The sequence below is a fragment of the Stomoxys calcitrans genome, chromosome 3, assembly GCF_963082655.1.
Source record: "Stomoxys calcitrans chromosome 3, idStoCalc2.1, whole genome shotgun sequence".
NCBI classification, from domain to species: domain Eukaryota; kingdom Metazoa; phylum Arthropoda; class Insecta; order Diptera; family Muscidae; genus Stomoxys; species Stomoxys calcitrans.
The window spans coordinates 106,970,245-106,984,422 of record NC_081554.1 but is presented as its reverse complement, the minus strand read 5'-3'; the positions used below and the strand labels follow the sequence as shown (position 1 = coordinate 106,984,422).

The window sequence follows — 14,178 nt, the reverse complement described above, 5'->3', positions numbered from 1 at the left end:
TATTAGTCGTCGCGTCCACCTGGTCCGATTCTCATTCTTCCACCTTTGTTGCCATTGCTTGAGTCTCCGCTCATATGGCCCGTGTATGATCCGTTTGAATTTTTGTTATATTAGCATACAGTGAAGGCCAATATAAAGTGAAAAAGCCTTACTTTCACAGGCTTTTTTTTCCTCTATTCCTCAAACTAACTTTCATCCCAAAAAAAGTGGTTTCAGAAAGAAAGTAAATTATTTTCGTATAACTAGTAATTTTTTTTCGTAATTCGTAAAACTAGTAAATTTGAAGATGATTTAAATCAAATGCTTTTCATTCATTTCATTTTGATGCTCACTGTTTACCCCACAACTCCCACCACAACAAATCGCGCATGAATTGTTTTTATGGTATTTTCTTCTCTGGAAGTCTAAACAGAATACACGATCTGATTTGTTTTGAATTCTAGTCAATATTCGAAAACACTTTTCTACCATAGTATTTATCTTTGAGGACGAACGGGACCAATACTGATGTCCCATGATTTTTTGTCAAAGAAGAAGCAAATTTTTTTTCATCATTTTGGCAACACTTTACTTATTTTCTAGGAACGGATATGCAAAAAAATCAAAACTCTCAAAAAACACCTTAGGGTGTAACGAAGCATACCGGGCCAGCTAGTATATATATATTCTTGGTGGTCTTAACTAGTCCATCTGTCTGTTTCAATTACAAATAGTTCGAATGCATAAAGTTACAATACAGCATAGGATAGGTTATGCTGGCAGTCACACTCGCTTAGAAAATTTTTTCCATTGCCCATTTTGTACCACAGTGGCGACAAACCAAAGATCCTTGTGGGAATCCAAGACACACGGTGGAAGTGGTATTTCTATCTCCCTACCATCTCAGCTACCACAGCGTTTCTCTCGTATTGATGTAATTCGATGGGAATCGCAAAAAGATCGATAACTTGTTTTCATCTTGAGGGCTCTAGAAGCCTAATTTTTTTTATTATCTATTGGGTTGCCCAAAAAGTAATTGCGGATTTTTCATATAGTCGGCGTTGACAAATTTTTTCACAGCTTGTGACTCTGTAATTGCATTCTTTCTCTTCAGTTATCAGCTGTTAGAAAAAAGTGTAAAAAAGCATATTTGATTAAAGTTCATTCCAAGTTTTATTAAAAATGCATTTACTTTCTTTTAAAAAATCCGCAATTACTTTTTGGGCAACCCAATATATTATATCCGCACTAGATTATATCCTGATAAGTCTATTAATAGATATATGTACATAGTATGATTTCTTGGGCTCAAAATGCTGACAGAACAGAAAAAAATGAAAGAAAATCAAAAACCTTATTTTTAAAAGCTAGGTAGAATTTGTGCTTTCAATAATAGCATTGACTGGTCTCCTAGATCACGATTTCGTCTGATACCAAACAGACTCGTCAGTAGGATTTGTCAAACTGTACACATGCCTTTTCTTATCGCTTGGACACCTTTGGGGACATCAGGAGACAAAAATCCTACCCTTATGTATTCGCATCCATAATTATATATGGTCTAATGGTCCTTATGTATTCGCATCCATAATTATATGCTGTCTAAGCAATACCTTCTGGGCTGTTATCGCAGAGACCATCCAAATCATCATCTTGTGAATAGGCATCCACCGCCCAGAAGCCTCAAGGTATATCTACATGATCTAGAGCGTGAGGTGGGTCTCGACTATAAGATTGCAATATTTTTTTTCACAATTTGCTTCAATAAATGATACAAGTAAATATTTCAACACATTCCCTTGTTTAATTAATGAAATGTTTAACGTGAAACTTGACACGTTGGCATTGAACCTTCTGTGACCTTTTCTCGTATGAAGAAATGCTTCAAATCAATGTGTTTTATTCGGTTATTATTCTGGTTGCTTTTATAGACGAATTGCAGCCGTATTGTCAATTTTTATTATTGGAATGTCCTTAAAATTTATTATGTCCTTGAAAAGTCGTTTAAGCTATATTGCATCTTTTGCGGCTTCATTTTCAGCTATAATATATGCTTTAGTTGTTGAAGTTGACACTGTTGGTTATCGTTGACTCATCCATAGAGAGCAAGGGTTAACTTTTGACCATCTTTCGCTCTCATAAACAAATACGGTCTCGTTCAATTCACCGTATCAAACGTTGTAGACACATCACATTGTGACAGATGAAGTCTTTCAGTTGCAGCAATACTTAGGACGGAGCGTATACTTGAGATTCTTGCACCTGAACTGAAAGCTTCATCATAATCTACTGAATATCTTGATGGAGGTTCGGTTTGACAAACAAAATCATGTGTCATTATTACCATCTCATCACTGACACAATTTAATACAATTACAGTACGATTTCTTAACCTTTTCGCATTAATATTATCGCACGTATCATCTAATTCAACTCTTTTACGCTTTTCACGTTGAATTTCTTCAAAATCACTTGTCAAATCTTGATTTTCGTTGTCGCCTTCTTCCAGTGAGGCATCTTGCTCTTCGAAATCCTCTATATCGTTGTGGCGGTTCGGAATCTTGCACGGCTTCTTCTTAAACACTTTATTGTCGAATTCATCTTGTTCTTCACCTTCGTGATTATATGGATAGAAGCGTATCGATATTTTTTCCCCATGTTTCTCTTGGATATTATTAGAATTCTTGTGGTTTTGTTCTTCCATAGCTTCGTCTTCTTTAACTTCCTCATAAACACAACCATTTATTTCTTCTCAAAATATCACATATCTTAATTTTTCTACTATTTTTCGTTTTTTAATGTAGACGCGATGTCTCTCGCCGTCATCATAACCAACAAGATAACCCATTGTTGCCTTTTTGTCCATTTTCTTCCGACGCTGACTGAAAATGTGGGAGTAGCTTTTGATCCAATAATTCTTAGGTGTTTAATTCTAGGTTTCTTGTTCTGCCCTGACAATTTCCCGTTCGATTTAAAATGTTTATGGCTGACTTCACAAATGCAGCCCATAGCAACAAAGGGAATTCAGCATTCTTATTTGAGTTCATAAATGTTCTTGCCATCTCTACAATGATTCTACTTTCTCTCTCAGCACCACTGTTCTGCTGGAGTGTATATGGAGCGGTAAACCGTTGACTAACTACATGTTTTGCTCGAATTTTCTTCACTTTTGCGTTGTTGAACTCACCACCATTACCTGACATGTGCAAGCATTTCTTCTAATGTATCCTTCACATCAGTTTTATTCTTCCCAATATATCCATAACGAAATTTTGTGTAATCATAAATAAAGAGGGAAATGGTCCACAAACATCTGTCAATATTAACTCTCCTGGAGCTTTCGCAGTCTCACGTTTTCCAAATGGTAATCTTGACGACTTACCATAAATGCAAGTCACCCTGATTTCATTGTTGTACTTTACGCGAATTCACATTACCTTTTCTAATTTCTTCTTTACATGCTGTTTATCGTGATGTCCTCATATTTCATGGTATAATTATAAATAAAATGAAAATTTATTCTATATAAAGTTCCATTTGGGTCCAGGTGTCCACATAAAATTGTTTCTCCATTGACATCTAGTTTGCACTTTTCTATTGTGGAATAAAACTTACTTGAGGGGCTTCTATCTGTGAACCCAATTCAGTAAAAAGTTTCTATATATACCAGGAACATACCAAACATCATACAACTTTGCTGTCTTCTAAACTTTGTTTACTTTTGATAATATTTTAACTGTTCCCTTAGTTCCTTACTCTCTTTGCCAGCAGCTTGTATTGAATATGGCTCATTGAATGCTTTGTAGTCAATAAAAAATGCCATCGAATTTGTTACGTGCCGTTGTTGCGCCATTATCAACACACGAATCGCTGATAGCAGTGCTCAAATAAACTTCATTTAACAACGAATGGAGAGCAACATTTGAGTCTGGAGTATCCAATTGTTTTGACTTACTTGGCTTTCCATCAGCTATACATATAATGCAGTTTTTAATCCAATGTCCCTTTTTCTTGCAGAACTGACAAATATCATCTTTCTTACCATTTGTAAAATTATTCTTATGTTTCCGCTTCTTATTCATAACCAAGGCTTCTTGCTTTTCCGTGTTCCTGGCTTCAGATTTTTTAAATTTCGGGTTCAAATGATTTTGGCAATATGTGTAAAATCTTGCATATCAGGCCTACCATCGTCTTCCTCGTAAACAGGCATATTTCAGTCGTCTCTTGGTTAACATTGAGACCTCTGGGTCTTGCCTAGTCATATGTCATCTGCATAGTAGATGGGTTCAAATACCTCCTCAGTCATCATGCGTAATAGGACATTAATGGTGGTCACCCATAGGAGTGGCGATAAAATGCCCCCATGTGGCGTGCCCTTTGCCACTTTCTCCCTTATATTTATGCCATGGGCCACACAACTTATCCACCTCTTCCTTAGCATATGGTTTATCCAGCCTCTAAGGACCGGGTCCACCCGGTACTGGTCTAATGATTGGGTCAGTGTGTCGGTCCGCACATTGTTAAAATCTCTCTCGATGTCAATGCATACCGCCAGTGTCCCGTTTTGGCATCGAAGGATTCTTCGATTTTATGCTCAGCCTCGTGGTTTGAAGCTCCTTAATTATACCTTCACCATAAATTCCGTTATTATAAGGTTTTTCTTGGGCTGATTTCCTTTCCCTAAGAAGACAACTATCTTCCACCAGTGTAGTAGTAATCCTGTTGACATTTTCGTCAATGTCTTCTAAGCTTGGACAATCTAAATTATCTTGCCCAAGTCTTCTTCTGAGTATTCCGGAAGCTTATCGGATTTGGCGCTGGCTAATATTCTAAACCTAATGTAGCGATGGTCAGAGAAAGAGCGTTGCAATCCTGAACCTCATCGATTGGATTTTCGGAACATATCGTCACATCTAATACCTCCTCTCCAATCATATTAACAAAGGTAGCGGTGTTACCAATATTAAGTGTTATTAGGTCGTTAGTATTCAAGAACTCTGCCAGGGCCTGGCCCCGCTTATTACTGTTAGTACTACCCCACGAAATGTGGTGAGAGTTCACATCGCACCCTATTAGTAGAATAATTGGTAGTTGATATGGTTCAATCCAGAAACTTTGTTCCGTTTACTTTGTTTGTTTAATAGCCCAGCCATACAAAACTCGACTCAGACGCACCCCATCTTAGTCCCAGAATTCCTGGATCAGGATACTCAACGGAATCAAGCAGTAGAAAGCTAGAACACAACATCAATAATTCCATAGCAGCCGGCGGTACGCACCGGACTGACCCGATGGATTCATCGGCAAGGGCTGCCGCTTCAGTGTACGTGTTCGTCCTTTTTTCGTCATAGAAGAGGCACATCCCGGAGTGTCTTCTCTGCACGCTTCTGGTCCGTGCCATGATACACCATTCCGTGCGGTATAGACCCATCTCGCCTGCGTCTGGCACTAGTAACCCCTACATGGAGTGGAAGGGGACAGCAGTCAGGTCCGGTTCTGTCGAGATAGAGCTATACAACGTGTACATACCGCCGGTTGGTAGTTTTGACCCAATTAACGGTCAGACATAAGTGGGCTACTATCTAACCATAATCGTCTGAAAATTAAAGGTATTTAGGATAAGAAAACTTATTTGATATCCAATTGTCGGATCAAGTGTTAGGGGGACTACCCCAACCCCCCAAAACAACCCTAAATCAGACATATTTACCGACCATGGCAATATGGGACTCAAATGAAAGGTATTTGCGAGTAGAATACGAATATAATATCCAAATGTGGGACCACGTTTCTGGGGGTCCACCCCTTCCCCAAAACACCCCTAAACAGGACTTATTTACTCACCATGGAAATATGGCGCTTAAATAAAAGGTATTTGAGTGTTGATATCTAAATATGGGACCAAGTTTTTTGGGGGGCCGCCTCTGCCCAAAGACATCCCCCAAAGGGGACAAATTTACGACCATAGCAATATGGGGCGTAAATGAAAGGGCTTGGGAGTAAAGCACGAATGTGATATCAATATTCGGGAAAAGTGTCTATGGGAATTGGGGGGTAGAACAAGAATTGATACCCACTTTCGGGACCAATTTTGTGGGGGTCTACCCCTTTCCCGAAATACCAGACAAACAGCAATTTTTTACTGACCATCGCAATATGGGGCTCAAATAAAGGTATTTGGGAGTAGAATGCGAGTTTGATATTCAAATGTAGGACCATGTATTTAGGGCATGTATTACATTTGAAATACATAATATTATTCGTTATAGGATTGACATTTTATTAGTTATCTCAAAGAACAACAAGGGTAATTTCAGTTGAAACAAGTAAGAGCGTGCTAAGTTCGGTCGGGCCGAATCTTATATACCCTCCACCATGGATCGCATTTGTTGAGTTCTATGCGCAGTATCTCTTTTTAGGCAAACAAAGAATATTGAATAAGAATGTGCTATAGTGTGATATTTCACTTCGGATAAGAATTGCGCCTTGTAGGGGCTCAAGAAGCAAAATCGAGAGATCGGATTATATGGGAGCTGTATCAAGCTATTGATCTATTCAGACCATATATATTTTGCACGTATTGTTTTGGAAAAGATACCAAAACACTACTTGCAAAATTTCAAATCGGACAAAAATAGCGCCCTCTACAGGCTGAAGAAGTCAAGACCCAAGATCGGTTTATATGGCAGCTGTATCAAAACATGGTCCGATATGACCCATTTACAATCCAAACCGACCTACACTAATAAGAAGTATTTGTGTAAAATTTCAAGCGGCTAGCTTTACTCCTTCGAAAGTTAGCGTGCTTTCAACAGACAGACGGACGGACGGACATGGCTAGATCGACTTAAAAAGACATGACGATCAAGAATATATATACTTTATGGGGTCTCAGACGCATATTTCGAGGTGTTACATACAGAATGACGAAATTAGTATACCCTCATCCTATGGTGGAAAGTATACAAATTGGATGTTAATTACCGAGTGTCATACATATCAAGTGAAGTTGAAATGTTACGTTTTTGCAAGTGACGATTCTTCTTCATTTTGGATTTCAATTATCTATTGATTGCCTTCTTGTCGCGGCAAAAAACATACATGGTTTATTTTGCTTTGCATTGTGTAATTTGAAAGAGGTTTCTAAGTAAAACAGTCATTAAAACTTGCATTTTCATCTAAATCATCATCACCTAAATTTTCATCACCTAAAAAGTAATTGCGGATTTTTTAAAAGAAAGTAAATGCATCTTTAATAAAACTTAGAATGAACTTTAATCAAATATATAATTGCCATTTTGTTCCATAACCTTTTGCCATCTTCCTGGCAAATTTAGTATTCCACGCTCATAGAACTTCTGGCCTTTATCTGCAAAAAACTGAACCAAGTGCGATTTTATAGCCTCATCATTGCCGAAAGTTTTACCATTTAAGGAGTTCTGCAAAGATCGAAATAAATTCTAGTCTGATGGTGCAAGGTCAGGGCTATATGGTGGATGCATCAAAAGTTCCCAGCCAAGCTCATTCAGTTTTTGGCGAGTGACCAAAGATGTGTGCGGTCTAGCGTTGTCCTGGTGGAATATGACACCGGATTGACCCGATGGAATCCTCATCGGCAAGGGCTGCCGCCTAAGTGTACGTGTTCGTCCTTTTTTCGTCATAGAAGAGGTACATCCCGCAGTGTCTTCTCTGCACGCTTCTGGTCCATGCCGTGATACACCATTCCGTGCAGTATAGACCCATCTCGCCTGCGTCTGGCACTAGTAACCCCTACATGGAGTGGAAGGGGACAGCTGTCAGGCCCGAGATAGAGCTATACAACGTGTACATACCGCCGGTAAGTAGTTTTGACCCAATTAACGGCCAGACATAAGTGGGCTACTATCTGACCATAATCGTCTGGTTCTGGAAGACTTTAATGCGCATCATGTTTCATGGCATTCTCCGCTAGGTATCGACCAGCAGGGCAGAGAAGATTGAAAGCTCAACATTTTGCACGGTGAATGAGGATGCCTCCACTAGGATTACGAGGAGGTGCAGCAGCTTGCCAGACATTTCCATTGCATCCCCTGATCTCTTGAGTGACGTATCCTGGCAAGCCGTCATCTCTTTGGGATCAGATCACTTCCCCATAATTCTCACCATCGACCGACCACCCGATTTCGTAACCTCTGAGCGCCGAACGTTTATCAACCAAAATAGGGCCGATTGGGTCAGCTTCAAACAGTACACCAATCGCCGCTTCAGTTAACTGACATCCCCTCGAATGTGCTAGTTGCCGAGAGGAAATTCCAAGACATCATTTACTCTCGCTTTTTACCAGCCGTCGAATACCCCAAGTGCGACCCAATTTCCCGGCGCAGGCAGTGATACTCGCAGACGACCGTGATGGGATTCGTTGCACCGATCATGGCATAAGGTCCCCAACCCATTGATGATATCTGCAATAGGTTAAACATCTGCCTCAACGAACTTGCCTCTTTTGCAAGAAATTTAAAGATATCTGCCACCAAATCTTCAGCCACATTTTTCACTGCATACACGCATGAGGTGAGTAGAGAGCTGAAAGTGATGGTCGACGAAGTGACAATTCCGACCATCAAATTTTCCAAAATACTTGGTGTCACATTTGACAGCTCTTACAAATTCTCCCCACATGCCACATCAATGTGGGATAAAGTCAAAGGTAGAAACAAGATCCTCAAGTCACTTGCCGGCAGCACTTGGGGTGCTGACTAAGAAACCTTGTTGACAACGTACAAAGCAATTGGCCGGTCTGTGGTAAGTTATGCAGCGCCAGTGTGGTCTAGTCAGCTCTGTGACACGCAGTGGAATAATATTCAGATCTGTCAGAATGCCAACCTCCGAACTACGACGGGCTGTCTCCTCAGTTCTCTCGTGGGCCACCTCCATCAGGAGACAAAGATCCTACCCGTGCGAAGACATAACTATATGCTGTCTGAGCAAAACCTTTCGCAGAGACCATCCAAATCTTAATCGTTTGCATAGAACCCTTGAGGTAGATCTACATGCTCTGAAGCGTGAGTACCAGCGCTACATGAGAGAACCTCTAGATCAAGCGGGTCTACACAACATTCATGCAGACACGGTAGCAGATGCGGTAAACAGCTACCAGTTGAATGTGGTCCTTGGAGAACGACCACCTCCCATTGCACCTGAAGAAATTGACCTCCCCCGGCAAACCAGAGTAGTTCTGGCCAATTACGATCCGGCTGATGCAGCCGCCTCAATTCCTACAAAGTAAGGATTGATGGCAACGTGCAAGATGTATGTCCTGATCCCGGACCACACGACACAAATCACCCGTTTAACTGCCCAGCCAGACACACTCGTCTCAGACCCAGATCTCTCTGGACGAACCCCATCTTAGTCGCAGAGTTCCTGGATCTGGACACTCAACACAATTAAGCAGACGAAAGATAGAACACAACACACTGCTACAAAAACTCCTTTTGGGGAGAAGTTCTTACTACTTACGTTTAATATTGCTAATCGTACATACCTTCGAAATATATTTTTCACGCATAAGTCCCATATGTTTATTTGTTTCTATGTGCATTCCAACTTTATTTTAAATCCGAAATTAAAATCATACTTCTGCATAGTTTAATTCTATATTTCTTGTGTAAGTTTATTTATGATGAATTTTCAGATTTCTGAAAAACGGATTGGGTTCCTCTCCATATTTTTTAACTTTCATCCATTGTGAAATCCAAATTACTTGAAAGTGAGTCTTTTTGGATGTATTCGTATATTTTACTTAGCTCTGCAGAATCTTTTATTGTTTTTAAGAATTCCATTAATTGCTGATTTTTTTCTGAAATATAAAACATTAACGCTTGTGAAATAATATTTACATTTGTAATATTACCAGCTTTAGGTATATTCGACAACGCACACACAGCGCGAAGTGCGGATCGCCTTAGTTCATCTTGTTTTTCGTATTCTTGCTTCACCGAGTTGGCTTTCACTTTATGGGTACATGTATCTCTCAACTGTTGAATAAATTGGTCAAGTCCTATAAAAGAAATATTAAGTAATTGATATGTGATTAAAAGAAATACCATAGAAAATTGTTGAAAAGGCTTCATGAGGTATATGATAATCTATATACAGGGTGGCTGATGAAAGCCGCTACCAAAAAAAAATGTAATAACTTTTTTTCTATTTAATAATAATAATTTAATAATTAATTTAATTAATTAATTAATTAATTTAATTAATAATAATTTAATAATTAATTTAATAATTTAATTTAACATGAATAAAAGAAAAATGTATTCCATACACCGAAAAAAAAATGTAGCAATATTCATCATTGTAGCAATATTCATCAGCCACCCTGTATGTCTAGCATATCCTCGGTCGCTCCGCTAGTTTTAGTATAAGACTTCCGAAAACCCGAGTTGTGACTCAGCTTATAAAGCTATGGAGACTTGTCCTTCCGTAAAGAAACCATACTTTTTCTACACTTTGGTACGAGTTTCTCATAATGTTTCAATGCCCAATTTTTACAGTTTTTAAGTACCTTAATGTATGATTTACAAAAGACTAGAGAACTGTAGTTCAATCCTAAGTCTCGTTAGTACTCTCGTGAGGGACGGTTCAGTTTTTTTCCTCTGTATATTTTTCAATTTTTTTTTGTCAAACAGTTTTTAAAAATCCAAGTTTTGTGTAAATTTGTTCGATATTTTACCTGCAGCACATTTCTTAATTTTTCTGTCGTATTTTTCTTACACAAGAACGATATTTGAAAAAACCAACAGAAGAAAATCACTGCTGTGTATAAAAACAAAACAAAATATAAATCTAAACCAAATATCGAAAATAAATTAGAAAGGATTTAAAAAAAAAGCTTTTGGCTGACATCACCAATACAAACAATCAGCTTCACGATGAGCTGTTGGATTAACTAACTTCTTCATCCAAGCGAGATATAGATGACAGATCAACGCCTAAAAATATGTCAAAAACACAAAGGCTGGTCCGAGGTTAATCGCAACGAACTCTCTTACATGAACTCGAGAAACGCTTCAAGAGGCAGTGGATGTTAATTAAATACGCTCTTAAAGCACAGAAAAGCGACTAAATACATAGGTTAATAAGAGAGTTGGGAAAGTGGAAATAAAACTCATAGATTATGTGAACTCAGAAGTGCAGAAAATAGAGTTAAAGATAAATGATCTCTGTTTGCTTTTAGACCTGTAAATCCACCCTGGACCAGATATTCACACTACGCCAATCGATACTCCTTTACGTTCAAAGGTATTTCAAGCCATGTCTGAGTTTGCTATCTCTGCAAAATTAATAAGACTCTGCAGGATGACACTTGCTGATACGCGTTCCTCACTAAGAATACGAAAGAATCTCTCCGAACCATTTAATACCAAACAAGGTTTCAGACAAGGAGACAGCCTATCGGGTGATCTCTTTAATACCCTGCAGGAGAGGATTATCCGAGATGCAGATGTGAATAGATATGGCACACTAATCACAAGAGAACACATGCTACTCGCCTATGCCGACGACATCGATATCATATGTCGGTCACCGGAAATAGTAACTGCAGTCTTTGAAAGAATCGAAAGAGTCAGTGAAAATGGGTCTGCAGTAAATGGGTCTGGCAGTAAATGGAGATAAGACGAAATGGATGGTTTCAACTCCCAAAAAGCCTTGCACCGAGCAAATAAAGAAAATGGAGAAAGTTGGGAAACACAACTTTGAGACAGTCAGTAACTACATCTACCTCGGCACCGCCATAACCGAAACGAATGACACCAGTTTTGAGATTAAGCGAAGAATAATACTGGGAAACTGATGCTACTTTGGACGAAGTAAGCAGTTTAGAAACAAGGCCACCTTTCGACAGACGAAGATTACACTATACGAGACACTAATACTACCCGTGTTGTTATAAGGTTCTGAAGAGTGATTTTTTGTAAAGCAGATGAAGCAGTGCTTGGATTATTTGAGAGAAAGATTCCTCGTAAAATATATGGACCAGTTTGCGTTAATGGAGAATATAGGCGACGTATGAATCACGTGCTGTATGAGCTGTATGACGACAATAGCAACGGATGCGTTGGCTAGATCATGTGGTCAGAATGGATGAAGAAGCTCCAGCAAAGAAGTCTTTTGAAGGCAAACACGGTGCTACACGTAAACCGGGAAGACTAAAAGCCCGATGGAAAGATCAAGTTGTGGGAGACACCTCGAAACTTGGTGTCAGAGAAGATCGAGGCACTTGGAACGCTATTCTACGTTCGGCTAGTGGAACAAATATTCTTTCGTAGCCAATTAAAGTAAGTAAGTAAGTAAAGATCTCTGTCAACAGTTGCAAAAGTTTGAAACATTGTGCCCGAGTAAAAAAAATTGATATGACCAGATCCAAATATATCTTGGATAAGATAAACTTTAATCTTATTAGATTCAAAGTTGCTAAAAACTTGCTGAAAAGATACAAAAACTCGTCTTTCATTGGTTTTCACAAATCTTTGAAACCGTTTTTAACTAGCTGTGGTGCAAGTTTAAGAACATTTCGTCATCATTTCGTCGCTAATTGTGTTTTCTTATTTGCTGTTTGTTCTTTATTATCAATAGTGAGAGCTTATTTGTTCCTTAATTTGTTATTGTTCTTTCTTGAACAAACCATCGAAGCTTACTCCCGTGGTTTTAATTGCTGTCATCATCGTTGCTGCTCTGTGTCTATCCTACGTTTGTCAACTCTACTCTAATCACCACACCAAAGGTTGTTGAACACGCTAAGCTTTTTTTATTTGTTTGCTGTCTCGAAAAGCCACTTTTATTCACCTCTGCTACTTAAACCCCTTTAGGGATTGAATCTAATAACAATGAGTTGCTCCAAGTCGAACTGCAAAATTGATAATGAAACCGGTTCTGTCCAAAGTGTAAAATTTATGTTGCTCAATTTTTCACATTTTTTAAGAATACAAAGCAAGATTTTGATGTCATAAATACAATAATTAACTTAATATGTTTATCGAAAAGTTTGCGAAATATAAAGAAATGTTCACTAATGCCGCTTGTCTTGAGAAATATCTACATTCACTTTCAGACTCTTTATGGAAAAGAAAAAAACACATTGATGTCAATAATATCGTCTCAACTAAATCTACAACTTAAGTTCCTTTTATCAACGTAGTTGAAGCAACTCGAGCCGCCGTAAATAGCGTTTGTACACATTTTCAGTATCCAACTGCAACCCTTATCCCAAATGGTAGTGAACACAACACCTTCTGAATCCATTATATTCTATTCTCCTGCTACATCACCTGGTACAATACCATCTAAAACTCCCGGAACATCTGAACAGCTGAAAATTCTTGTACCGAAAAAGACTAATTTTGCTTCGCGTTTTTGTTATGATATTATAATTTTTACTGAATCTTGACTCAAATGTAATATTAACAACTCTGAAATGTTACGTTCAAAATACCAAATTTTTAGATGTGACCGTAATAGTAAGTCCAAAAAAGCTGGATGAGGAGCTTTGATTGCAATTTCTCTAGGATTTATTTCTGAAATAATTCACTTAACTAATATTGATAATATTGAATTTTTAGCAGTGAAAATACTTATAAAGAATTCCTTTTAATTTTTTATAGCTCTTACATCCCACCAAATTTTTCTTCTATTATTTATAACAGACATTTATCTGCTTTGATATCTATTAGTTATCTAAAACCTCTGATTTCTTACTTGCATTTGGCGACTTCAATTTACCATTAATCACGTGGAATCAACATATTGACAGCAATGTTCTCATGATTTTTGCATAAATTCTTATAATCCTCTAGTCTGGTAACACTAGACAAGTTTTTATACAACTATTTATACAAAAATATTTATTCCATCTCTTCATAAACCTAAGAGGCAAGTGGTCAAGACCGATAGAGCCTACTTTTTTCCTAAAACAGATTATGTAAAATTGAATAGTCTTTTATCCAATATCGTTTGGGAGGTTGTATTAAAATCTAATAATCTTATGAGGTGTTGCGTAATTTTTATGATACACTATTTACATGGTTTTCTAGTTCTGTTCCCAAAATCTCAAAACGTAAATTTACTGGACCGCATTTGAATACTCCAAAACTTAAGAATAGAAAAAACAAGTTATTTAAGGAATATAAAATGCCTGGCTCTCCTACGCATTTTTCC

General features: G+C 38.1%; 1 protein-coding gene across 1 annotated transcript in view; it reads right to left on the bottom strand.

The window, feature by feature from the left end:
- Positions 1 to 9,538: 9,538 nt before the first annotated feature.
- The window catches only part of LOC106094540 (cullin-associated NEDD8-dissociated protein 1), a 183,183-nt gene continuing 178,543 nt past the window's right edge, over positions 9,539 to 14,178 (bottom strand). The window contains exons 7-8 of the mRNA XM_059366116.1: positions 9,872 to 10,018; positions 9,539 to 9,817 (exon numbers count right to left, since the gene is read on the bottom strand). Coding sequence (XP_059222099.1) covers positions 9,690 to 9,817; positions 9,872 to 10,018 — 275 coding nt within the window. The 3' untranslated portion in view covers positions 9,539 to 9,689. The remainder of the gene's footprint in view (positions 9,818 to 9,871; positions 10,019 to 14,178) is intronic.